The following is a 26362-nucleotide window of genomic DNA, read 5'->3' as shown; positions in this document are numbered from 1 at the left end:
AGCTTTTTGAAATTCGTAGATCGCATTAATAGCATTATTAAATTTTTCCCCCATGTCCAATTCTTGTATTAGTATCTTGAAAAAATCCCAATTCAAATTATCAAAAGCTTTCTCTGCATCTATTGATAGAATAGCGAATTCTTTTTGATGGTTCATCTCATAATATTCCAAAAGATCTAGAACGTTGCGTATGTTTTCTTTCATATGTCTATTTGGCAGAAAACCTGTTTGCTCTTCTCCAATCCATTTATTTAAGAATAGTTTTAATCTTGTGGCCATGATGTTTGCAAATATTTTATAATCCGTGTTTAAGAGGGAAATTGGCCTATAATTTTTAATATCTGTTTCCGGGGAGCCTTCTTTGTGTATCACTGTGATCTCCGCTTCCTTCCAAGAATCTGGTACCTTCTGATATTTCATCGCTTCATTTACAATAACTTTAAGTGTTGGTAATAGCTGTTGTTTGAAGGATTTATAAAATCCCGCCGTAAACCCATCAGGTCCAGGGGCCTTATCTGCCTCCATTTTATTAATTGCTTTTTCAATTTCTTCCTCAGATATCTCTTTATTCAATGCTTCTCTATCTTCATCCGTTATTTTATCTAGCTTCATTTGGCCTATGTACTCCATAATGTCTTCTTTCATTATATTGTCCTTTGTATATAATTGAGTATAAAATCTCCTGAACTCCTCTATGATTTCTTTATCCGTCCTCAAGTCTTTGTCTGCAGTTGTTATTTTAGATATATAATTTATTTGTCTTTTTTTCCAGATTTGATTTGCTAACCATTTACCAGGTTTATTCGCATTTTCAAAAGTCTGTTGTTTTAAAAATTTCATTTGTCTTGACTGGAGTTCTAACTCCACATGGTTTTTCTCTTGTTTTAGTGCCAACAGTTGTCTCTCTATTCTTTTCGATGGTTTTCGTTTTGATTCCATTTCCTTGGCTGCTATTTCTGCTGCCAATTCCTTTATTCTTTTATTCCTTTCTCTATTCTTTCTTGATCCTTGTTGTATAAAATGTCCTCTCAGAACTGCTTTAAATGCATCCCACACCACTCGTGGCTCCATTTCATCCAATTTGTTTATTGTAGTATTCTTTATCTTCTTCTGTTTTTATCAGGTTCTCATTTAATCTCCATTTTCTGAGACAGTTTTTGTGGTTAATAACAATTTCTAGAGGGCAGTGGTCAGACAGATCTCGTGGTAATATATTGATCTCCTTGACTTTTGCGGAGAGATTCCTAGTTATCCAAGCCATGTCTATCCTCGACCAAGATTGATGTCTATTTGAGAAGAAGGTATAGTCTTTTTTATCTTTATTTCTGTTTCTCCATATATCTTCTAAATCAAATTCTTTCTGAAGGTCTGTAAATTTTTGTGGAAGTTTGCCTTCCTTAGACTTTCTAGTCTTCAAGCTTTTGTCCATTTGGGAGTCCAATACCCCATTAAAATCTCCTACCAGAATCAATTCATCAAATTCCACTTCTTTCAGTTTAACATTTAAAAATTCAACAAATTTTATCTTGGGACCGTTAGGCGCGTAGATGTTACAAATCAAAATTTTAGAATCTCCAATTATCATCTTTACTGCAACACATCTTCCTTCTAAATCTCTAAAAGCCAATTCTGATTCTATTGTTTCCTTTACGTATGTAACTACTCCTCTCTTCTTTTTCTCGTATGACGAATGATATTCTTTTCCTAATTTTTTGTTCGGTAAGTGTGCTGTATGTCTATCACAGATGTGCGTCTCCTGGAGAGCTATTACGTCATAACTAGATTTCTTCAAACTATTCCAGACTTTCTTACGTTTTTGGGGGGGGTTCAATCCATTAATATTGTTAGAAAAACATTTTATTTGTCGCTCCATCTTGTTATTCATTCTGATCTAATCCCAGTCCTATGTCGCCTGAAGCCGTTTCCGCTGTTCCAGTTGTTGGTTGTTCCATACTCTGTCCTTCTTTTCCTTCTTTTTTTCGTGGTGTCATTCTCTGTGGTTTTGGATCTTTCGAGAGGTAACTATAATCCTTTGGTGATTTATATCTTGCTTTTTTAGCTTTAATTCCTTTTCTGGGGGTGGATAATCTTCTTTCTTCAGCTCCTTCAGCTCCTTCTGTTTCTTCTTCTTCTTCTTCTTCTTCCCCCCCTTCTCCCATCTCTTCTTCTCCCTCCTTTTGACTCATAAGTTTATCATAAAATACCTTTGCCTTATGTTCAGATGTCAACCAGAGTCTTTCTTCATTGTAAGTCACCATTATTCCTTCTCTTCTTTCCCACCTGAATCTTATCTCCCTCTTTTTCAGCTCCTCTGTTAGGAAAAAATATTTTCTTCTTCTTGCTAAAGTCATCTGCGGAAATTCCTTCAAGACCACAACTTTCTTTCCTTTATAACGGATTGGGTTTCTATTGCTATTATACAAGATGTCATCCCGTACCTTCTTTCTTGTAAACTTCACAATCACATCCCTATCCGTCTTATTTCTCCTTGAATAGAATGATGAAATCCTGTAAATTTGATCCACCTCTTGTTCCAATTCATCTTCCTCACACTCCAAACAACTTGCCAGCATTTTAATTACCATTTGTCTTATATCTTCTTTCTCCTCCTCCGCTATATTTCTAAGTCTTAATTGGAAGTCCATTTGCATTTGCAGTAGTCTCTCTTGTTCTAGTTCCATTTTCTCTCTTTGTTTATCCAGTCCTTTTATCTTCTGCGCCATTTCTGATTGAGTTCCCTCAATTTTCTCTTTAGAAACTTTTAATTCATTCACTTCCCCATGTAATTGTGATATATCTTTTTTGATCTGGCCAAATTCTTCTTTTATTTCAGTTTTCATTGCCTTAAATTCCTCTGTCATCTTCGTGATAATTCCCTCTTGTTTCTTATAGTATTCCTCATGCTTAGTCTTGACCTCCTCCTTCAATTCCACCTTCAATGCATCTTGTTTTTCTGATATCTTTTTTATTTCTTTTAGAAGATTGTCCATTTTTGGGTTTATGTCCAAAGATCCCCTCCGGGACTCTGGTTTTCCTTGAGTTGTCATCTCGGATCCCTTCTCCCTAAAAAAAGGAGAAAGTCTACTTTCTTCTTCTGCTTCTCCCCTCTACTTTATCCTTTATTACTCATCTACTTCTCGTCCTCGATTGATCAAAGTTCGTCTGCTTCTCGTCCTCGTCTTTGACGCCCCTCGCCCTTCGTCTGCTTCTCTTCCACGTCACCGCCGTCGTCGTCTACTTCTCGTCCTTGTATCGTCTGCTTCTCATCCTTGTTCTGTCTCTTCCTGTCCTCTACTCCTCTTCTCTTCCAGGTTTATCAAAATTTGTTTCAGAAAATCCCTTTATTACAGGTTTATTGTCAATTTTATTTCTGGCCGCTCTGTATCGGACTTTCTCTATGGTTTCCAAAATGGCGTCTGCCCTCCTTCCGCCCCGTCACTTCCGTCACTATCGGACTTTCTCTATGGTTTCCAAAATGGCGTCTGCCCTCCTTCCGCCCCGTCACTTCCGTCACTTCCGCCCTTCCTTCCTTTCTTTGTTTCTTCCGGTTTCTCGTTCGTCCCTGCAATCAACCTTCCGTTTCGTCACTTCCTTCTCCTCCACTCAGCCTGCTTGTTTATGAAGAAGGTTGGAGCTAGACACAACAGTTATGGCGTCAAGGTCGGGCTCACAATCGCTTTTTCCCTTTACTTCCCCAACAGGGGGGGGGGTGATGGGGGGGGAGATATCCCGTCTTCTTGTACTTTAAATTAAATTTAGAATTAATTTAACTTAAATAGAGCGGCCCCGCTCACTATTTACTAATTTAAAAATTCATTCAAATTGTCCCAGTTGCCAGAATATCGTATTTAATTGTATTTAATCTTAAATAGATCTTGATTCAGTCACTCTGCTCCTTTAATTCCTTAAATTATCTATCAAAAAGCCAGTTAATGCAATCTCTTCTTTGTTAATTTCTATAACTTCTTCTTTAGTTCTTTATCTTTCCATATTCTCCCCAGCTATTTCTAGCTTAGCTTTTTCTTCTTTAAAATTCGGGAACGAGTTCCCATTACCTGAAGATGGGGTCTTTCTTGTGTCTCTCCCCAAACTGGGGCTTCTTAATTCTTCTTTCTTCTTCAATTTGTGAATGGATTGGCGGCAGTTAAACAAGCCTTGCGGCTCGATCCTTGTGGGGTGGCTCGCTTTCCCCTGTGCTGCTCGAACCCTCCCGACCTCTCCTCCTTGAGGGGGGAGAGATCTCTGGGGTCTCAAGCCCACTCTGGGATTCGCGACACCTTTGCAAACTCAATCCGGCAAAGGGGGGAGCGTTCAGCTCAACCCAGCCACCACTACACAGGTCCTCGTCGGGAGCTCCCTCTCGACGAGGCTATCCCGTCGCCATGTCCACTGCAAGTCGGTTCTGGTACGAGAGAATTGGCCGTCCGCAGGGATGTTGTCCAGGGGACGTCCAGATGTGCTACCATCCTGTGGGAGGCTTCTCTCATGTCTCTGCATTGGAAGCTGGAGCTGATGGATGGGTGCTCACCCCATCTCACAAATTCGAGCCTCTGACCTTCAGGACAGCAGTTCAGCCGGCACCAGGGTTTAACTCATTGCGCCACTGTGGCTTCCTGGGAGATCTAGCAATCATAATTGTTAAATAGCCCAGTGATACATATCACTCATGTATTGTTAACTTAGGGAGTCTATTTAGACCAGTGCTTCTCAAACTGTGAGTCCCCAGATGGCCTTCAACTCCCAAAAGTCCTAACACCTGGTAAACTGGCTGGGATTTCTGGGAGTTGTAGGCCAAAACATCAGGGAACTCACATGCCGAGAACCACTGATTTAGACTATAATGTTAAAGAAACTTCATAATATTTTTACATGGGATATTGTAGATTGTAGTTTTGTAAGTTTCTGTTCCTTTATTTGCTATTTGATGTACTCTGAGTGTCTTACTTCAAAGATTAAAGTACGCATGCAGCGTGTGAAAGTAATGCAGCAGTGAAAGTAATGTCATGAGGTCAGTGCTGTGTGCGCGCGCCTACTCAGAAGAAACTGAAGGAATTGGCATTACAGTGACCTCTCTTAAATCCCTGTTATGAACCACAAAGCTCTATACAGCTCATGTGGAGGTTATCTGAAAGATTGCATTTCCCTGTTTGAATCTCGCCCATATCTTGAGATCTTTTAGAGAGACCCTTTTCTCTGTCCCATAATCCTAATAAGTACATTTGGTGGGAATAAGAGAAAAAGCATTCTCAGTGTCAGCTCCAAGGCTCTGGAATGCCTTTCCCGGAGAGATTAAAATAGCACTCTTTTCTCCTATCATTTCATAGGAGCCCACAGTGGTGCAATGGGTTAAACCCTTGTGCCAGCAGAACTGAAGACCAACAGGTCGCAGGTTCGAATCCGAGGAGAGCACAGATGAGCTCCCTCTGTCTGCTCTGGCTCCCCATGTGGGGACATGAGAGACGCTTCCCACAAGGATGGTAAAATATTAAAACATCTGGGCATCTCCTGGGCAACGTCCTTGCAAACAGGCAATTCTCTCACACCAGAAGTGACTTGTAGTTTCTCAAGTCGCTCCTGACATAAAAAAAATAGGCAGATAAATACTTTTCTTATTCAGCACATGATTGAGGGGTACTATTAAGGAAGAAAGGGCTGATCATTTATATCTGTTGTTCTTTTTAAGATTTTAACTACTTCCAACTTTATTATTTTAGTTATAGTTTTAAATTATACTTTATTTTGATTGTATTTCAAACTTTTGCAAAACATAAATTCTTTATCAACAGCTGTTTTAATTTTTATAAGCGACCTTAGGTTCCAGACTAGGGAAGAGGCAAGAATGGTGTATATAAATCATAATTATCCCAATCTAAGCAAAATGTGAATTCACAAAGGGGAAAAAAGTTTTAAAACACTAGAACACTCTAGTGTTCTAGTGAACAAAATCCATTTCGCTACCTGTTGCCTCATAATCATTATTGCATCCTTCATATGTGGACTGAAATTTCTACCAAATTATGTGTTGTCTGTCCCCCAACATCCTAGCTGTACATCTTCATGCTGTTTGTTAATTATTTTTGAAATAAAGAAATATCACATATATTTTGGTAGGAATATAAGCGCAAACAGTTGGAAGAGCAGCGGCAAGCAGAGCGGCTCCAGCGGCAATTGCAACAAGAGCGGGACTATCTGGTCTCCCTCCAGCAGCAGCAGCAACAACAGCAACAGCAACAGAGGCAGGAACAGAGACCGGCGGAAAAGAAAGCCCTGTATCATTACAAGGAGGGACTCAATGCCACAGAGAAGCCTGCTTGGGCCAAAGAGGTAGGAACAATAACCTTTTGACTTTTGCACTATATTCTGGGCCACATATAGGTCACGGGTATGCCAAACCCAACTTACACACATTATAAATATAGTCAAGCAACAAACCCAAACCCCACTTCCCCTTTTTATTGATTATCCAGTATTACTGGATTGTGCTCATTTATCCCCTGATGGTGTCCAATTCCTGGACTGAGGAGGGATCTGTAAGAAGACAGTAAAGGTCCCTTACAACTCCAAAACTGATATGATTCTATCATAATGGCAAATCTGCATTGTGGTATGATTGCCTCCCATTCCTTGCATGATTATGTGGAATCATCTATGCATCTAATCCAGGGGAAAAAAGATGCATCATTGAGGAGGTGAAAGCTTTCTGTGAAGTGTTTTCATAGCCAATATGTATCCTGTCCAAAATGACAACTGCTGCTTGAAAATTAAAAATGGGACAATGCTCAGTGCAGCTCTGGTTGAAATAGTGTTTAATCTGTCTTTTAACCCTTCAGTCTAATATAGGAACAATGTTTAGGGCTTTTTAAAGTGTTCAGTCCCACGATGAAGTGAAATCTGGCAGCTCTTCCCATGATGCCTTCATGAAGTTATGTTGTTACCCTGAGGTCTTCTAGTTCTTGCTTGTGTTATTCCATTGTTCGTTAGAATTAAACAGTGCTCAAATATAAATCCAGTTTGGCTTGAAGAGACTGTAGTTTTCTTGGTCTTGTGGTCATGACTAAAGGCCCTATATGAGGTGCTTGCTTTGTCTTATAATAAAAAAACCCACTAAATATAAACCCAGTTGTGAATTACATTTAGGATTCTCCTTATCAAATCTGAATCACAATAGAAATTGGACTTCATGAGTACAACCTGCACAAGTATCTCTCTGAACTCTTCATTATACAGTCCCATTTCTCAGATGACACCCTTTCAGGCAATCTTGGGACTAGTTTGCAATAATTATTTAATTGTGATTAATATCAGTTCATTGTTGATGGTGTTTGACTTGAACTGAACTCTCAGAATTTGCACTGAAACACAATTGGATTTTGGTGTGCATGAAACCTGTTCATTCTTTAATCATGTCATAAAGCAAGGTAGTAGTAAAAGGGACAGACCATATTGACCAAGTTGATCTGTCCTTGTTTCCCCCACAACTCTTTGCTTGCTATCCTTGTAAATCTAGAGAAGCATAAAAATCATAAAGGTTGGGGCAGGGAGGGATGAAAGCAAGAATGGAAGACATGTGAGTACACTGGAAATTTAATGTTTCTTTCCAATTCCACTTTCTATAGATGTCCATAGTTTTATCATGGCTTCTCACTCTCTGGTGGTCATTGTGGCTTACCAGTGATGTGGTTAGAGGTATTTTGTTTTGAAACCCAACTCAGAAAGTACTTCCTCTAGTTAGTAATCTGTTCTGTTTTTCAAACATCTGGTTTAATGCACTGGACATCACTCAGGAGGTTTCAGACAGCAATATAGAATCATGGAGTTGGAAGAGACCTCATGGGCCATCCAGTCCAACCCCCTGCCAAGAAGCAGGAAAATCTCATTCAAAGCACCCCCAGGGTACATGTTTAGTGAAATAGGGAGCAATGTCCAGGCCTGATTAATTTCATTGTTCCATCACATGAACAAAACTGGACATTTTTAATTTCCTTTTTGTGGCTGTAGAATTTCAGTGAATGGTGAGCAATCGGATGTTCAGAAGCATTCAGCATTGACTTTCCTGTGGAGGAGACTAGGATTCCTTAGAAAACCATTTTGAAGCCAACAGTTTACACTATGGCTCACTATATAAGCTCACTCAGGATGCCATTGTTGTAGCACCATAGTTGTAGTGTCAACAAATTTTATTCATTGCTTGATCGGCCACAGTTTTGTCTGAAAGTATTTTTTTATTCCATACTGTGCTTCACAGGTTTGATCATCCTCCTTTGACCCTGTTGCATGTTATTGTCTTGACAGCTGCTTATTTGTCAACTTTATAAAGCAGAGGCATAAAGGGGACATTTTTTTAAAAAAAGAAGCAAGCCTAGTAAGTTCCTGCAGCTTGTTCATTACAGATGATTCCTGCTCACAGGTCAAAGTCAGGAGCAGCTTGCTCTCATCTCTGCTGTAAATGTTATAACCGTGCCAGCTGCTGAATGAGAAACTAGCATGCCAGTGTATTATAATCACTCTGAAAGAAGGGATTGCCTGTTCAAAAGAAGATCTTAGTTGTCAGTGGAGCATGGTAATTGCTTCCACTTCAAAAGCTTCTTTTCTGTTGCAAATGTGACATTTGCATGAGTGACCTATATGCAGAATATTTTATTTCATGGTACAGAATTTAGATACCTGGAAATCACAGATTTCCTTTACACATACATCTTCCAAAACCAAATCGTTAGCCTGTATTGTGTTGGATCTACATTCTGTGGTTTAAATGCTTGAGGCACAATGAGAGTGATTTTTCTTATGATTCATATAAGATACCTTGTAATTTGCAGCAAAATGGCAATATTATTGCTCTGTGATAACAACTGCATTTGGAACACTGTGTTCGCACTGAAATAACTATAGGAAAGGACAAACAAAACCAAGGAAGGAGCACTTATGAAAACAAGCTAGAGAATGGGGACTTATTAATTCAGGAAAAAGACAGCCAAGCAAGGATATAATAGAGGTTTATAAAATTTTGAATTGCTTAGAGGGGGTGAATAGAGGTTATGTTTTCATTCCCTCACAAGAAAATTAGAACTTGGCATCACTTAGTGAACTTGCTTGGCAATAAAGGGCAGACAGAGAAACAAAACTGCTTTTTCGTACAATGTTTAACTGATTTGGTTGATTCACAATTATAAAATGGAGTTGTGGCATTTGGCTTGCATGGATTTAAAAGGAAATTAGACAAATCCACATATCTATAATAGATAAATGGAACCTTTGTGTTCAGAGCAGCACTTGGAAAAGATATTTCCTTGGGCCTCAATCCAGTTGCCAGTCCAAGCTAGAGTAGATTCATTGAATCTATTGCTAAATGATAAGGCAGCAGTTAGTAAATCTTCTGAATCCATGAGTATACTCTAAAGAAGGTTATCGGTTGTTTTAGGCCAGAGTGGAAATCATATGGGCCTCCAGATTTTTATTGAACTGTTCCTTACCATTGACTATTCTGTCTAGGGCTGCTGGAATTTACAGTTCAACAATATCTGGAAGCTAAATGATTCCTACTCTGATTTATGCCTAAAGGCGGAAGTGGGCAAATGCAACCTTCAGTGATGTTTTTGTGTCCCTTGACTCCCCTGGACTCCCTAAAACAGTGCTGCTCAACCTATGGGTCCCCAGATGTTTGGCCTTCAACTCCCAGAAATCCTAACAGCTAGTAAACTGGCTGGGATTTGTGGGAGTTGTAGGTCAAAACACCTGGGGAGCCACAGGTTGAAAACCACTGCTCGAGACTGACCTTTTCCTGGCAAAGAAGGATGACTTGTGGCTCCTCGATGTCTCCAGACACAACAAGTTGCCCTTTAAATAGGTTACAAAGCCTATGTTAATTTTAAAGATAATGTTTTTAGAACCAGAGATGGATGTCTGACCACTTTGGAGTTTTTCTTTTAGTTTTTAAAAGTCTATGCAGCCCATGGAGAACCCTAGGGTATAACATTTGTCCTTAGACTAGCCCGGGTTGCCCATCACTGCCTGTTAGTTCCAACAAGGCTGGGGGATTCTGGGAATTATGCTCAAAAAGGGAACTTTTACCTGTGTGGTTCACAAGTATTGTTGCTAATATTAGTTGTTGCAGATAAGGGTGACAGAAGAGAGGACAATTCTTCATGTTTTCTAGAATTATTTGTTCAGGAATTGTTTGAAATGGCACACTGCACTTGTATTTTTTCTGGACTGTTAGATTTGCTGCAGAAGAATACTTGTGGGCATATGTATAGTAAGCTTCCCTTATCTTTGAATTAACTGGCATCCAAGATTTATGAGCAGTATATGGTACTTGTCTAAGTACAAATTAAGTGTTGTGGAGGACATTTAACAGTTGCATTCTCTCTATCTAGTGAACAAAAATGTGTGTTTTCAGAGTTTAATTTTTGTAATCCTACCTCCCTAGGTACAGCCACGATATCTTAATAATCCACCTGTTATTCCTGCTAAGCAGCACCACAATTGCAATACTAAACAACTGATGACTTACCTTACTGACAAGGGTGCAGTTCCACAGTCCAACTCTAGTCATTTCTCTCACACATCTGAACCACACAGTGAACATTACCCGCAACACCCACAGGCATTAGACAATTGCAAAAAGGACTTTTGGGGCTCTCCTCAACAAGCAAGATTGTTACCTGTTATTAAAGTTTCCATGCCAAGTCCACAAGAAGACTTGAAGAAAAGGCCCATGCTGGTAAACTTTGAAAATAGACTTTGTTATCAAGAGCGATGGAAAAAGAACAATAATGGAAAATGTAACAAAGGATCTCGGTCACAAGGATGCAGTCCTGAAAGGCAAACAAGATTAGAAATCAGGTGTGTGTCTTCTCCCCATCTTCCTGACAGTGGTAAACCACCATTACCTCCATATAAAACCAAGAAGAGCTTCCTGGAATATAATGGAGATAAGGAAAGAAATTACCTTCTTTCACCTCAATACCCACAAACCATGAATTTGTCAAGAAGTACTCCATCCTTAAACAGTGACAGATCAACACATGAGAACTTCAGTCTAAGTGCTTCCAGCCCAGCCAGTTTCTGGAGAGCAGCGAAAATGCAAGCTGATAAAAAAGCTCATCATGCTTCCCTGGAGAATTTGCTAGAAATCCAGAAACTTCCAACAAAGAGCTTGGCCTCTGCTCAGCAAACAGTATTGCTGCCTGTTATTAAGGTGTCCGTGCCAAGTCCACAAGGAGATCCAAACACAAAATCAGTTTTGGTAAACTCTGAAAACAGACATGATTTTCAAGAGCAATGGAAAAATAAGAATAACATGAAAGCCTACAAGGGATCTAGGTCACAAGGGTGCAGTCCTGAGATGCCACGAAGACTGGGTGTTAAGTGTGCGTCTTCTGATCTTACCAAAAGATGTAAACCTCCATTGCCTCCATATAAGATCAACATGAACTTCCAGGAGTATGATGGACATGAGGAAAAGAAGTACCCTTTTTCACACTTACGCCCAAATGCCATTACTTTTTCAAGGAGCACTCCATCCTTAAGCAATATATTGTAAGCTCATGTTGACTTCAGTCTACTTTCTGGAAAACAACAAAGATACAAACTGATCTGAAGAAACACTATGGATCCTTGGACAATATCTCAAAAATTGTCAATCTTCTACTGGAAAATAATAGGATAAAGCACAAAATAGTGCCTTGTTCCATCTTTGGAGTTTTCTCCACAAATGTCTTAGCTGAATGTACTCAGCTTTGGTGCCTTTGTCTTATAACTCAGCATCTTTCATTTGGTTCCAACTCTGATCAGATTTAATCCTCTAAATCTAGGCAGGGTTGTTCTTCTTCTGGCATTACTTTGCAGGTGTCTCCGGGTCATTTTCTAAGTCTTGTTTTTCTTCCAAGCTTTCTCTTCGCATAACTAATGAAAAATTGGCTGTGGGTTGACATATCTGCGTCATCAAGCATATTTGACCTGCAAATTACTGGATAGTGCACTTAAAAGTCACATCGGATGGGTGAATTTCTCATCGTTGCCATTAAGCTGTAGCATTCTTGCCACTCTATTAATTAGCTGGGGCTTGCTAAGAGGCTTGCATCATGATTGAAATGAAATCCAACAAACAAGCATATCAGATGTTATTCTGCGTTGAATAGATACTGTTAAACAATCCAGCTGGATGATTCTCAAATATATTTCATAGTTCCTTTGAAAATTACCAAAGGTTGCAAAGTTTAATTAACAGCTTGTTTAGATTAATCAATTAAAGGACTTAAGAAAAACCACAAAAGACAGGTATCATAATTGTACCATCTGGTGTACAATGGATGGACCGCCTCTGTAAAAAAAAAAACCTGTTGTGATGCATGTGGACATTACTGGAATCTTTCTTTTCTTTACAAACATTGCTTCTAGTAATCACATCTATGCAAATTTGTTTGTTTGGCTAAAGTTCTGCCCTACCCAGAAGGAAATTATAGCAGTAGTATGGGCTAATGCAAACCCTTCTGCCAAAGTTGAAAACACTTCAGGTCCCTGACCAAAGGGCTATATAATAATAATAATAATAATAATAATAATAATAATAATAATTTTTATTTGTACCCCACCACCATCTCCCCAGAGGGACTGAGGACAGCTCACAGAAGCACTGTGTGCCACATGCCAACAACAATACATAAGTATAAATATAATGACATGTGTATAATCAACATTGCACAAACATTTCATTAATACAATTATAGAAATTATATATATATATATATATATATATATATATATATATATATATATTTGCCCTTGCAGAAGAGGATGGGCATATGTGTGAGGGAGAGAGTTTTACATTCCAAAATGAGATACTTGTACATATGTACGTTCAAATCTTTTAGCATTTTTTTAAAAAACCTTCCTGTCACTGAACATAATACAGTGTTGCTGTCAAGCAAACTTCCTATGGAAACGTATTCCAAAGTTGTGTGCAGCATTGCAGAGAAAGTTCATCTTTTGTAGTTGGTAATTGCTGGTCTCTTACAGAAAGCACTTAGAGAAAGGCTTCCTCTGATGACCTTAATGCATGAGCAAGTTTCTGCGGGAAGAATTGCTCAGTCTAGTCACTATTATCTATTCTGACTGGTAGCAACTGTCCAGATCTCAAGCAAAAGAGAGCGATAGATCATTTTCACAAAAGACAGCAAGGATTGAAACTGTATGGGAAAGTTCCAAGGCCATAAATTGAGTACCCCTGCCTTCAATAAATGTGTGTGTTTTATAGTGTTCTAGGATAGAGATGTGCTTGATATCTTGCAATGATTTGAGTGCAGGAATAGGATTCTGGAAATTGAACCAATTCTGTCAAGGAAACCTACTGGATGACCTTGAGTAAAATCACATACTTTCAGCTTTAGAGGATGACCGCGTAAACCTCCTCTGAAGAAATCTTGCCAAGGAAACACTAAGATAGGTTTATTTGACGGAGTAGTCTAAAAACATACAGCAAAATCTACTTTTAAAAAGCCTGTATTGTACATTTATAGAGGAAGTTATAGAGACCTCAAAATTGTTTCTAAACAGCAATAGCTGTTGGGTGTGGACATACTGCAAAGTACAAAAATATTAATAGAACAGTAATATAGTTTTGATATTCTTAATAATCATTTCAGTATTTTTTTTTCTTAAAATATTTTGAAATTTCCTTTATAGAGGAAATTTCCTTTATAGAGGACACACTTTTAAAAAGCCTGTATTGTACATTTATAGAGGACATTATAGAGACTGTTGGGTGTGGGCATACTGCAAAGAACAAAAATATTAATAGAGCAGTAATATGGTTTTTGATATTTTTTATAATCATTGCAGTATTTTTTTTCTTAAAATTTCTTTCTCCAGAATTAAAGTTGCATGACTTTGGTATTATTACACTACTATATTTCACAGCTATGTGATAAACTTTTCTGAAGATAATTATACTTTGGTGTAATTATTACTCTATTTTCTGCTATGCTCATATGTGGTGATATTTTAAGTCTGGCTTTGCATAAATATATCTATACTTATTATTTTGATTTTCTTTTTCTTTCTTCCTCTCTCCTCTTCTTCTTTCTCTTCATTTGAATAGTAAAGGCACAATCTGTCTCATTATTGTTTTTGAAAAAAATGTTTTAGGTTTCAAAGCTGTTTTGCTTTTTAATATGTACAGTTCCTTTTAAAGCGAATGTGCCAGAATACTACTAGATCAGTGGTTTCCAACCTGTGGGTCCCCAGGTGTTTTGGCCTACAACTCCCAGAAATCCCGCCAGTTTACTAGCTATTTTTGGGAGTTGAAGGTCAAAACATCTGGGGATCCATAGGTTGAGAACCACAGTGCTAGATGCTTAGAACTCATTTATGGCTCTTTAGGTTCAGGCCTCGAAGTTTAAGGATTAACTATTAGTTTGCTTGAAATGAGGTGTTGACAGGCATGGGAGAAGTTTCAATACAAAAATCAGAAATAGTGATGGATAAGTAAACTGGCCTTCCTAAAACTAGCCATTCCTAAAACTTCCTAAAACTTAGGCATTCTATTTAAACATTAAAAATATTGGGAAGCTTTTCAAGCATTTGGAAGGAATACTTGGGAAGCTTCCTCCACCACCTGCTAAACTGTAATGTCCCGGAAAGCCATAAGATTAGAAAATAAAATGTTTATTGATTAGGCAGGAGCTGATATGTAAACTGGAATAGGTAAAGTGAGAAATAAATGTGCATTTTAATCTTGACTAAGGTCTCCTTCACACTACACAATTATGGCACTTCAAGGCCATCTTAATTGCTATGGCTTAGTCCTAAATAGGTATTCACTATACCAAATAGTATGACCTCACCAAACTACACATCCCAGGATTCCATAGGATAGAGTAATGACAGTGAAGATGGCATCAGTACTATCAGTGTGTAGTCTGAAAGAATTCTAAGATAAAAAGAGATATGTCATTTGAAATGTAATTCTGGCAAGCAGTCCATCAAATAGCAGTACCTCATGTATTGCTTATTGTTACCAAGAAGGTAGCTATGTGAAAAGAGAAGTTGTATCTTTTTATAGAAATGTGAGAATTAGAATGTGTTAGAGTATGGTTATCTCACTTAGAATGAGTAGTCAGAGGGCTGTGAAATTCCACCCAAAAATGAAATGACTTGTAGGAATGTAAGGACAGATTTTGCACTGGTAACCATAGTCTGTGGTAACCAGAAGTTAGTCTTTTAAAGGGCATTTGGCAGCAATTCTTGGTGGGATGTGAAGAATCCTAGTCAACCAGCGGAAGAAAGTAGAGAGAACAACTAACCCTGGGGGTGGCCGTGCCCAAGATGAAAATGATAGAGATATGCCAATAATTCTGAATCAGCCTTTAGGAAGTAGCTGGTGGCAGAGTGACAGTGAATTATAGGAGACATTGAAGACTGTAAATGAAGCCTAGAGAAGAAGAAGACTTTAGGTGAAGCCTAGAGAGAAAATCCTTGAAAGTCCTTGACAGCAGTCAGTCCACCAGAGGGAAGGCTACTAATTAAGTCTTCAGATTAAGTCGTTAGTGTTTGCCTTTAAATTAACTGGAGAGAAATTTCATGGGGATGAGGATGAATATGGTGTAGAAGTTCTGTTATCCCAAAAGCATCTCCTTAAAGCAACTTGAATACCATTCCTTTAAAAACTTAAATAATCTGTGGTTGCCAATAGCTGTGTAAGATGCCTTATAATTATATAATAATTAAGTTAATAATAATTAAGTTAGCAACTAAGAATGCAGGTAACCATTTCTGCCGTAATTATATTGTTTTAGATGCATTTACTCCAGTTTTATTTTAGTGCTATGAAACTCTGCTTTGTTTTGTTTTATCTCCATATTCAGCTCTTGCAAGCATAAAGCAAAAGAGAACAATATGTCTGGTCCTTGAGATTTTGAGCTACAGCTCTCTTCTGCTGTCCCCAGCAGGTCCATTGGTGAGGGATGAAGGGAGCTGCAGTTCAACAGTTTCTAGAGGACACAACTTGCTTAATGGCATATGTTATATGGTATATAGTGTATATGAATATGAACTGGGTTAGATTTAGTGTGTTTCCATAAAGTCAATATTAATTGTCTTTAAGAAGGAGGTAGGTAGAGCTAGGGTAGACGTTTCCTGCATATATACCTTCAAAGTAAAAGTTATCATTACTTTGAGGGAGTTAAGGTGGCAGGTAACAGAGAGCTCTCAAAAGTCCATGAATTAAGTAGTGGTGCTAATGGATTTTCTGCTAGAGCGAGGTAGCTTTGGTTGGAAAAAGGAGCAGAACTTGGAAAAGGGTTCCCTGAATCCACTGGCCAGCATGTATGTGCAATGGCAATGCTGTCTGACGAAGGAATGCTAGAAATTATAATCCAAACGTAACTTCTTTGAGAAAGAAAGAGCCCAGTGGATTTCTTCTGTCTTCAGCAGCAACCTCTGCTACCTGTTACATTAATCCTCTTCCTCAAAGCTACTTGTGTTCCTTCTGAGGAGAAATGAAGCAACAAAAGGAATTAGGATACAACCAGAAACGACTCAGGGGGTCTGCTCTCAGCAGACCGTGCCTTCTTTGATTCTATTCACAAGAATCATCGACATACTCAAATTCATAGATTTATTTCATGTGCACAATTTTGTCAAAGGAACAAGAGAAATTCTTTTTAAGTCAAGCAGCTCAAAGAAAAATGTTGTAAATTAGAATGCAGCTTTCAGGATTTCATGTTCTTTTATTAATGTTTCTCACACAGATAGAGTAGCACAGACCTGGAAGAGTGTGATCCTTATCAGACACCCGTAGGGCTACAAACACCTACTGCTAGAGGAGGGCAAAATAATTTGTTTCTTTTATTTGCTATAAAATGACCTCCTGGACCTCAGCAGCTACTACTTCAGAATGTAATGAAAATGGTTCTCTTGCTAATTTTTCTGGAATGATGAGTTTAGGTGCAAGGGTCAGAGCCCTTTGCAGAAGACGATAGCCCATGAATGTGGGTTTCTTGATACGTAATTAACTAATGATTTATGCTCAAGTACAAGGTGAAATTTAAATTCAAAAGGACTGAATGTGTTTAATTTTTTACTGGTTTTTATAATATTACTAAAAGTATGAAAATTATAATCATTTGTTAATAGTTATGATTAAAAGGAATTTCTACTTTTTCTCACCTGTAACCGAAGCTAGTCACAGTATAAATAAAGGCTAAATGAATGTTACTTCAAAAAGTGTGTTTGATTTTCAGTTGCCTGCCTGCAAAAATGTTAAATTGCAACATGGGCAAACTTTTGAAAAGTACCTAGAGAAGGGTAATGCTTGGTCTTAAATCCATTTACATAGCAAAACGTTTAATTAATTCCAGCTGTTTAGGGGAAACTATGTTTTTGAGGTAAGAGGTACGATTCCATCTATAGAACTGAAACCTCTGAACCATATTAGTTTATCCATTGTGGGAAGGATCTCCAAAACAGGAATCTGAAATGTCTGTTCACTTGTATTGTTGTAATCTAAATTGGAGAAAGATATAACATAGTATGTGTGCATCTTGCACATCATATTTTGAAAAGAGTTGGGATGATGCTAGTGAATTCTACCTGTTGATTTTGGCAGAAAAGAGAATAAGTCCGATTTGGATTGCCCCAGGCTTGAAATAGGCAAGTTCTCTGAAATTCCTTGCAGATATATTGCCATCAATTGGTCTATATCCCAGCATTTATTAAAATGCATCTTTGATGCAAACACATACTATTCTTTTTTTCTGCAACCCAACTGTCCAAGTAGTGCAAAGTTGGTTTTTAAAGAAGCTGTTAGACAGCCCAATGTAGTTAATTGTGTATCTCTTAAAAGTGAAATACAAAACAATTGCTTGTTTGGACAACCCAAATGTTCTAGGTGACTTTTTCTAGCCTAGAATGACTTTGTTGAAAGTTACCGGGGTGGGTACTTCTAAAGGAATATCTAGATTTTTAACATTAGGACTGTCATTTTGAAAGCTACTAATGATTAAATTATGTAGAGCACTCTTGCACCTCAGTCTCTCTTAACAATAAAATAGTAGGGTGTTTGGTGATGACATCCAGCTCAAAGTTATTTTAATTTTGTTGGCCTGGGCTGGCTGCCAAAATTGGTTTGGGCCATTATTGGATTCTGTCCCAAAATACATTGCGTACTTCTTCTGGTATCAAAGGACAAAACTGGAAATGCCCAAATATTTTGGCAGCCTTTTCTTCTACCCCATGCACATTTGGAGGACTGCAGACAAGAAGTGAACAACAACATTAGCCTAAGATCAAAGAAAATTTATAAAAACTTTGCAGATACCTACTGAAGTATGTATTGTATTATAAAAATGTTGTGACTATATATGTACATATCTAATATTATGAATAATACTTGGGTTGCTTTGGTTTTTTTAAGGAACCAACAATTTAATTTCCTGTGTTGGTTCTGATAGGCAATGAATTGCAATCATTCAGTTTTCTGCATAGAGTAAAAGTTCTTCCAGGGGAAGTGGTGGAAGATCCTACCCAAACTTCTCCCAGGTTTTTGTTTTTCCTATATCCACCCACCTGTGATTTAATACTCAACATCATGGAGACAGTCAAAGATTCAAAAGGACTCTGAATTGCTCAGTATTTCTCTTTCAGGAGTTTAACAAGGATCCTTATAATATCCAAATCTAGTTATATCACTTAAAGTTCTTCTATGTTTGTTCAACTATTTTGAAAACCTCTTTGTAGCACAACATAATTAAGAAGCTTGGTAAGCATCCATTGGTGATGGTAATGGTGATATTAATTTAGTGGTGATGGTGATGTTAATTTGCATATAAAGTTACAGACATTCTTGAAATTAGAGGTGTGACCTGATTGTTTACATTTGATTGAGATCTGGAAACATGTGTATTTCTGAAATGGTTCACTCACTTTTCATCCTTTCTGTTCTCAACATACTCTCTTTTAACGAGGCTTGATGCTTTATTACTGGAATCTGGCCCTGTTAATTACTTGCACAAACATTGCCATCTTGTTGCCAGATCCCATCACTTTCTGAAATTTCACGTAAAGCATTTCCTTTGTCATTTATGGTCAGAAAGTCTTTGTCAGAAGAGGTAAGAATCCTCTTAAAATACAAGTGGTGGTCTTTGGGTTCAGCAGTCTCTAACCTGGTGTTTCCTAAACTGGGATCCACTTCTTTTCTGCATCAAATCTGAAGGAGTAATCTTTAGGAGGAAAACTTCCCTGCCCTCAAGAGAGCCTGTCCCCTCCTGTTTGTGTGTGAGTCTCTGTTCAGGGCATGCAGCCACTGAGATCAGATAATTTGGGTGCATGTCTGCATGTGAGGCAGGCCATAGCTCACTGGCAGAGCATATGCTTTGCATGCAGAAGGACCCAGTTTTTCCAGACATGCATCTACTATCAGAAGACTCACTGAGCTAAATAAATCATGGCAGGACTCAAGAGGGACACTTCCTATTATATCAGTCAAATTGGATGATCAGCAGAAACTGAGTCATACAAGGCATGTCCTGAGTAGGAATTCACAAAATTTCAGCACCCAGCTTCCTTTGTTTTGGATTGATAGTGACCTTTAATTCAATTCTTGTTGACACACTTGTCGTTTTCTAGTAAGTACACTCTGGTCACAGTTTGGGAATCACCTCTCTAAACCTTAAAAACATTATCCCTTGGATAATGTGTTCTTACTGCTTCATTTGCCTTTCTAAAGCTGATGTTGTATCTGTGATCTGATAGATAGTCTGTTGGTTTCGAAATGCTGCATATGCGGTACCCTTGTCTTTGGGATCATATAAGCCAAAGAAGCCAATCCCTGGGATGAGTCTGACTTTTTTTGGTCTTCACATGCCCTCTTTCTCAACTACTCCTGTTTCCATGGGGCTTGCTGTGCTTGCTATGGCTGGAGCTGTGCAATTTTTAAAAGATGGGATTCAGATTTTGCAGATGACAGCAATTCCTAACCATTGCTGTTGCAATATGGCATAAAAATGCATTTTGGCTGATGATTCGCAATCTCTTGGAGCAATATAAATGTCAGCAATCTGCTTGGGCAGAGAGCCTGCGGAAGGGTAGCTGCTTTATTAAAGAAACTGTGTGAAACCTGTCTAGCCATTTTTAAAAGCCTAAGTGGTGAGGATCTAAATTGGTATCAAAACATTTCAAATGTCTTCTAAAATTAATGTTTTATCACTATGGCCAAAACAGACACTAATGTAGGGTGTGTGGAACTTGTATGCCAATGATACTGTATTTCATCGTCTTCTTTAGAAAATAGGGACAGAGGAATTTTCATATTCAGAAATACATGAGTATTTGGGGGGATACAACCAGAAAAAGTCAATATTACTAAACTGGTCATATCATGGGAAGGTATGGCTCATTAAAAAAAGACAATAATCCTTGATAAGGTAGAATGCAGAAGGAAAAGAGGAAGACCACAGTTCATATGGATAGATTCAACTAGAGAAGTCACAGCCCTGAATGTATAAGATCTGAACAAGTCTGTTGATGACAGGATGACTTGGAGGTCACTCATTCATGGGATTGTCACAAGTCATAGTTGCCTTGATAGCAGTTGACAACAACAAAGGAAAGGAAGATAGGTTGGAGAAGTACTAATTTTCAAAAGAACTCACTTGGTAGTCAAATCAAACATGAAAAATGTTTATTGGAAATTTGAACTGAGGAAATGGCTATACAGGTTACATAAAATTGTTATGTCCAATATTACAGGTGTTTGTTTGCAGATAGCTAAAGTTCACCATCTTTTTTTCTCTTTTATTGCTTCAGGTTGAAGAGCGTTCCAGACTCAACCGGCAGAGTTCTCCTGCAATGCCTCACAAGGTGGCCAACAGGATATCAGATCCAAACCTGCCTCCTCGTTCAGAGTCCTTTAGTATTAGTGGGGTACAGCCTGCCCGAACTCCACCTATGCTCAGACCAGTGGATCCCCAGGTATAGTGGTTTTAAGGAGACACATTTTCTTTGTTGGCAAATGAAACAGAAGTTGATCGATGGTACTCATTCAAGGTAATGTCTTGTATGAATATGCCTCATCTACTGAAAAACTGGCCCACATGGTCATACCAAACAAGCTGAATACAGTTTCACACATGAATAACATTGAATTGAGTTAAATGCTGTATTTCCTCACAGATCTGTCAGGATCTACATTCCACAGGGAGCTCATTTTCTTACCTTCCTCTATTCATAAACACACAGAGAAACACCAGCTTTCCCTGTCTTCCCTTGTTAGCTGCTCTTGCTCAGGGACCCTCTACTAACCAGTGACTTAATCGCCAACTTTGCAATTGAACTCTATTCACATAAAATGTAGAAATATGGTTGGAGTTTTGAATGACACTTAGTTTTGACACGATTAATATATATATAATAGACATCAAAGACTGCTATCAAGACTGCTATAAGCACTCAGTTTAAGAGTAACAGAGGCAAAGGCACTTCCATGAAGATCTATGAAAGCTCATGCTAAATAAATAAATAAATAAATAAATAGATTTCTTAGCCTTTAAAAGGCTGGAAGATGCCTTGGGATTTTTTGAATTGGTAGGTAACAACCAAGGTTTTCCCTCACTCATTTAGGGAAGAGAAGGAGCATTGGAAGTTGGTGAGTGGTCAGAACAGCAGTAGGCAAGCATGGACAATGGAAACAGTTTGTCTGTTTGAAGAGAAAGGCATGGTGTCATATCTAACTCATGGGCATGTAGTTCTCCATGATAACATAGAGAGTCAATATACATGCCATTAATCTTGCAGGGGGAAAACCAGAATCTATCGCTTAAAGTTATGGCGATTGCACATTCAAATGAACAGTACATTTGTTGCCATCTTTTCTTTGAGATTAGGAGCATCTAAGTTTCAGACAAGTTCCTAATTGTGTCCTGAGTGGACAAAGTGTACCAGGCACAAGCAACTCTGGATAAAAGATGTGTTTCATTAGTGAACTGCTGTGGCATTTTGTCTTCTGTGTGGGGGTGAATGATAAATTGAGATAATCTAGTTCTCAAATAATGAAAACTGCTTCATTGACTGAAAAAATGATCAGTTGCTGACAGGTCCAGCATGTTGGCAGTAATTATCTAAATTTCATTAGAGAAGAAAACTATTTTTACAGAGTATGTATATTAAATAATGTGTGAAAAAGGCCTTGCATCTTTGGAAATGTATCCTTTTAGTACATTTGTCAAAATGGGCTGCAAATCTCTCTCCTCTCAGATAATTACTTCGTGGCAAGCTTGGATTTACTGCCCCGAAATGTCCATCCGATTCTGAATTAAATGTGTAACAATTGAGCAGCTGATTTTGTAGGCAGAAGAAAAGTGTTTGCATGTTCATGGTTTCATTCATAAACCAGTTCCATTGCGGACCATCCTGTTGCTTCCTTTCTTCATTTATAGAAGAGATCTCATACTATAATGTCAAAGAGAAGCAAATGTCACCTTGAATAGCCATCTGAATGACAAAAGTTTGGTGTAAGCCTCTTTCATCTGTGTGATAAATACTCCCCTGTCCCAATGGGAGATAGCTTCTTTGTCACAAATGTTAAAAGATCTGTATAAAAATGTTGGTCTGCTTCAGTATGGCAATCTTTCTGTCATTGTTGGGACATTTACCTCCAATTGAATTGAAACAAAACATTAGCCTGTAAATGTCCCATATTTCTTTTTACAAGTCTGGTATGTGTAATTTACACTCATCCATTTTGAAAATAATTTTTCAGAAGTCACATTTCTTATTGAGGCTGGAAAGAGAACTGAAACTCCCTTGCCAGTAAGATAATATATTTATAGAGTCACATAATGCTTAAGTAACGTTCTTATGCATTTCTAAAAGCAGATTGTGGAATCGTCCAAATAGGCAAATGACACTGAGACACTGACACAGTTGTTAAAACTGAAAGATCAGTTCCATTATATATATATATATATTTAAAAAAGTAATTATCATAATAATTTCCCATAGCTTTTTCTCTTTTTTAATTTCACATCATTTCTTTTTCTTTCCTTTTTGGCAACACAGTGCAACCAAAAAAAGAGGAGTACCACTTGCAAAGTCTAGATAAATGATTTATCACATTGATTACTTATTACAGTATATATACAACAAGTGCTAACAATTTTTGACGTTTCACAAAAGTATGAAACTCCTTAAAACAACCATGTCTTATTTGCCTTTTTTTTCTTTCCAACAAAAAGCAAATCCCTAAGGAAATTCCATATCAAACCAAGTTAGTGCATTGTTATACTACCAAGAAATAAACATCTGAGTGAAACAGGTCTCCTCTGTTTTTGAATCTATCTGAATCTGCAAAACAGAACAAACATTTCATACATAATTTCCTTAAATCATTTCACATGATCATATAATTAAAGATTATACGATGAATAAGTAGTGTGAGAGAGAATTAAGGCTAATTGAGGAATTTCATCTTTGGCATTTCCTGACCTTATTCTTCTCTATATTTGAAACTCTGAATCTTCTTTCTATAGTTTTGGATGACATTTTTTACAAAAACAAGCAACCCCAAAATTAAGGGTGCAATACCCAAATAATAAATTAGTTATTTATTTTTGAATAAGTGCTTTGCAACTATTCCTTTGATATTTTTTTTTAAAAAAAATACATTTTTCCCAATTTATACTGATAATTTTGTTTTAACTTGGTGCTTAGATTCCACATCTGGTCAGTGTGAAATCCCAAGGACCTTCCTTGCCTGCCTCTCAGTCACTGCATGAACAACCTACCAAGGGAATGGCAGGGTTTCAGGAGGCTTTGACGGTGACCTCTCACCGCACTGAGATGCCAAGGCAGAACTCGGACCCCACCTCCGAAAACCCTCCTCTCCCCACTCGTGTCGAAAAGTTTGACCGAAGTTCTTGGTTACGACAGGAGGAAGACATTCCACCAAAGGTAAAGATTGTGTCGCTGCTCATTTGAAAAATTTGGAATAGGAATTAGGTGAATTCAGCTGCAGTGGCACCTTAGGGTTTATCCATACACTGTGTATTGGCTCTCCTTACACCAGGGGCTCTCACAATATATACATATATGGGTTGACATGTATCCTGAAGTGTTCTTTAGGAACATGAATCAGGATCCTTTGGGAGAATGTAGTTCACAATATGCAAGGTGTCTCAAGTTCATCTCCTGACATCTTCCATTAAAAAGATGCAGGTGATGTCAAAGTCACCTGCAACCCTGATGAGCGATGGCTAGTTAGCACAAACAGTTCTGACTAGGTCTCAATCCTACATAAATATACACATGCAAGTTAGTCATACACTGAGCCGTGTATCCTATCCCCAACTTACTGTAAATCCTTAGGTGACCCCTTGGAGAACCCCAATGCATCACAGGGCTGATGTTATTTTGCATCTGGCTATGAGGATGGAGCCAGATGCTTCTCCAAACCTACCTGCTTATTGCAAAGTATAGATTGACCATGCTGAGTTTTCTCGGGTTCTTTACAGTAAGTTGAAGGCCCAAGTTTGGGAAATGTAGATGGAGAATTCTAACCTTTGCACTGCCCAAAAAAGAACATCCACACTCATAAGGGAAAGATCTCCATATGCAGATGTCACTAATGGATTGATAAGGGAGAGAGGAGCTTTGTATTTTTCTTTATGGGCCATGGATTCCTGGCACAAGTAAGAAATCTGTCATATAAAATGTAAAATACATCTTAGCTGTGGGTTAGCCTGGCTAGAACAATTGGGGAATGGCAGCAAAAGTGGCTAAGTGAAATCCACAAGCACCACCTGGCATCTGTAAATGTTAACCTTTGCCTTTTTGAAATAGCTAAATGAAACACCACAAAAAGACAAAAAGATCCATCTATGTCCAGCCAGCTGGCTAATTTGAATAATGTCTTAAACTCAGATATTATCCCAGCTTTGTCTGGGTTTCCTTTCAGGGCTTGCGATGTTTCACTGAAAACGGTTAAAACTAGGAATACTCAATAGCACATATTGTGCATAGAATGACCAAACATCCTATTTTACCCAGCCTAAAATAAACTATTAGACATGGTTTTCCACAAATGTATGGATGTTATAGAGGACACAGTGCTACCTAATTTCCAAATGTGGAGCAGCACATTTCACAGACAGAATTGCACATAGGTAAAGGTTTTTGTCCTTTTGACAGATATTTGAAACCCAATTCTAAGTGTTATGACCAGAGAGCACCAGATGATAGCAGCAAACAAGAAGACAGCCTTAAAAATGCACTATACCACTAGGATTAGCTATATTATCTGACATCTCTGTAAAACACAATTCAGTTATCCTGCACAGAAAGCCTCTGAGTCTTTTACTGAAATAAGAATAAATCAGTCTTTGTCTTTTTCTCTCAAGTTCTTTTAATTTTTTCCCTTGCATAAAGAAAACTATGAGAAACATAAAGCTTGCCATACTGGATCAAACCTGTAAGCTTTCCAGGTTGACATCATGCCTCCAGATGTGATCAATACTTGATGGAGTGTTTTGTAAGGGCTCCAAAAGCTTTATGCCTTAATGACATGACAGCAGTAGCTCTTTAATTAACAGTACAATCCTATAGGTGTCCATACAGAAATAAGCCCTAGTGAATTAAATGGGGCTTATGAGCAGGTAAGTGGGTACAGAATTGCAGCTTAAGACTCTTTTCTAATACACTAATTGCATTGTTCATAACCTTTCCTTTGTGGATAAATTATAACATGACTGTTAGAAGTTTATCCCCTGTTGAATCAGTTGTTTGTCTCAGATTGTGGCAGTATAAGAAAGAAAACAAAATAATTAATTGATTAGGTGCTGTGACATCACCTGTAATTTTTTAAACAAGATTTAAAAGCAGTGAGGGAACAACTTGCTCTGATGTTAAGAGAACTTTATAATTGACTGTTTTTGTAAGCAGGCCATAAAATGATTCATGGTGGCAGCCCAAAGATTCATCAGCTAGTAAGCTGGAATTCTCTGCTTCATTATAAAATTCTTCCCAAACTCTTATGTTCGATATGCAGATCAAATATGGGTAAATTCTGCATTGTAGACTGAAGATTTCAGGATTTCATTGGAGGTAACAAAACAACCAATCAAACAGCCAGAAAAGATTTCCTTGTGGGCAATAATGTGCAGTCTAACTGTTCATTATCTGCTGCTAATTTTGTCTTGGTTTTATATTCTGCTTCTTTAGTCATAATGTTATTGATTTTTTATAATATCTAGAGAACTTGGATCAGGAGTAGCTTTTAACACTGTTTACGGACATTGTTCCTGTTTGTGCTTATTGATACTTGTGTTTTGGTTCATACTCATGCAGGCCCGTAGCCAGAAAAAAATTTGGGCGG

At 38.0% G+C, this 26362-nt stretch overlaps 1 protein-coding gene across 6 annotated transcripts in view; it reads left to right on the top strand.

The window, feature by feature from the left end:
- The window catches only part of TNIK (TRAF2 and NCK interacting kinase), a 308720-nt gene that overhangs the window by 233959 nt on the left and 48399 nt on the right, over window positions 1-26362 (top strand). For 5 of the 6 annotated variants that reach the window (XM_060767526.2, XM_060767524.2, XM_060767528.2 and 2 more), the window contains 3 exons: window positions 6112-6324; window positions 20803-20967; window positions 23704-23943. In XM_060767526.2, coding sequence (XP_060623509.1) covers window positions 6112-6324; window positions 20803-20967; window positions 23704-23943 — 618 coding nt within the window. The remainder of the gene's footprint in view (window positions 1-6111; window positions 6325-20802; window positions 20968-23703; window positions 23944-26362) is intronic. The other variant, XM_060767529.2, reaches the window with a different exon arrangement.

The sequence above is a fragment of the Anolis sagrei genome, chromosome 3 (genome assembly GCF_037176765.1).
Source record: "Anolis sagrei isolate rAnoSag1 chromosome 3, rAnoSag1.mat, whole genome shotgun sequence".
In the NCBI taxonomy this organism is placed as follows: domain Eukaryota; kingdom Metazoa; phylum Chordata; class Lepidosauria; order Squamata; family Dactyloidae; genus Anolis; species Anolis sagrei.
This window is presented reverse-complemented; position numbering and strand designations above follow the sequence as displayed.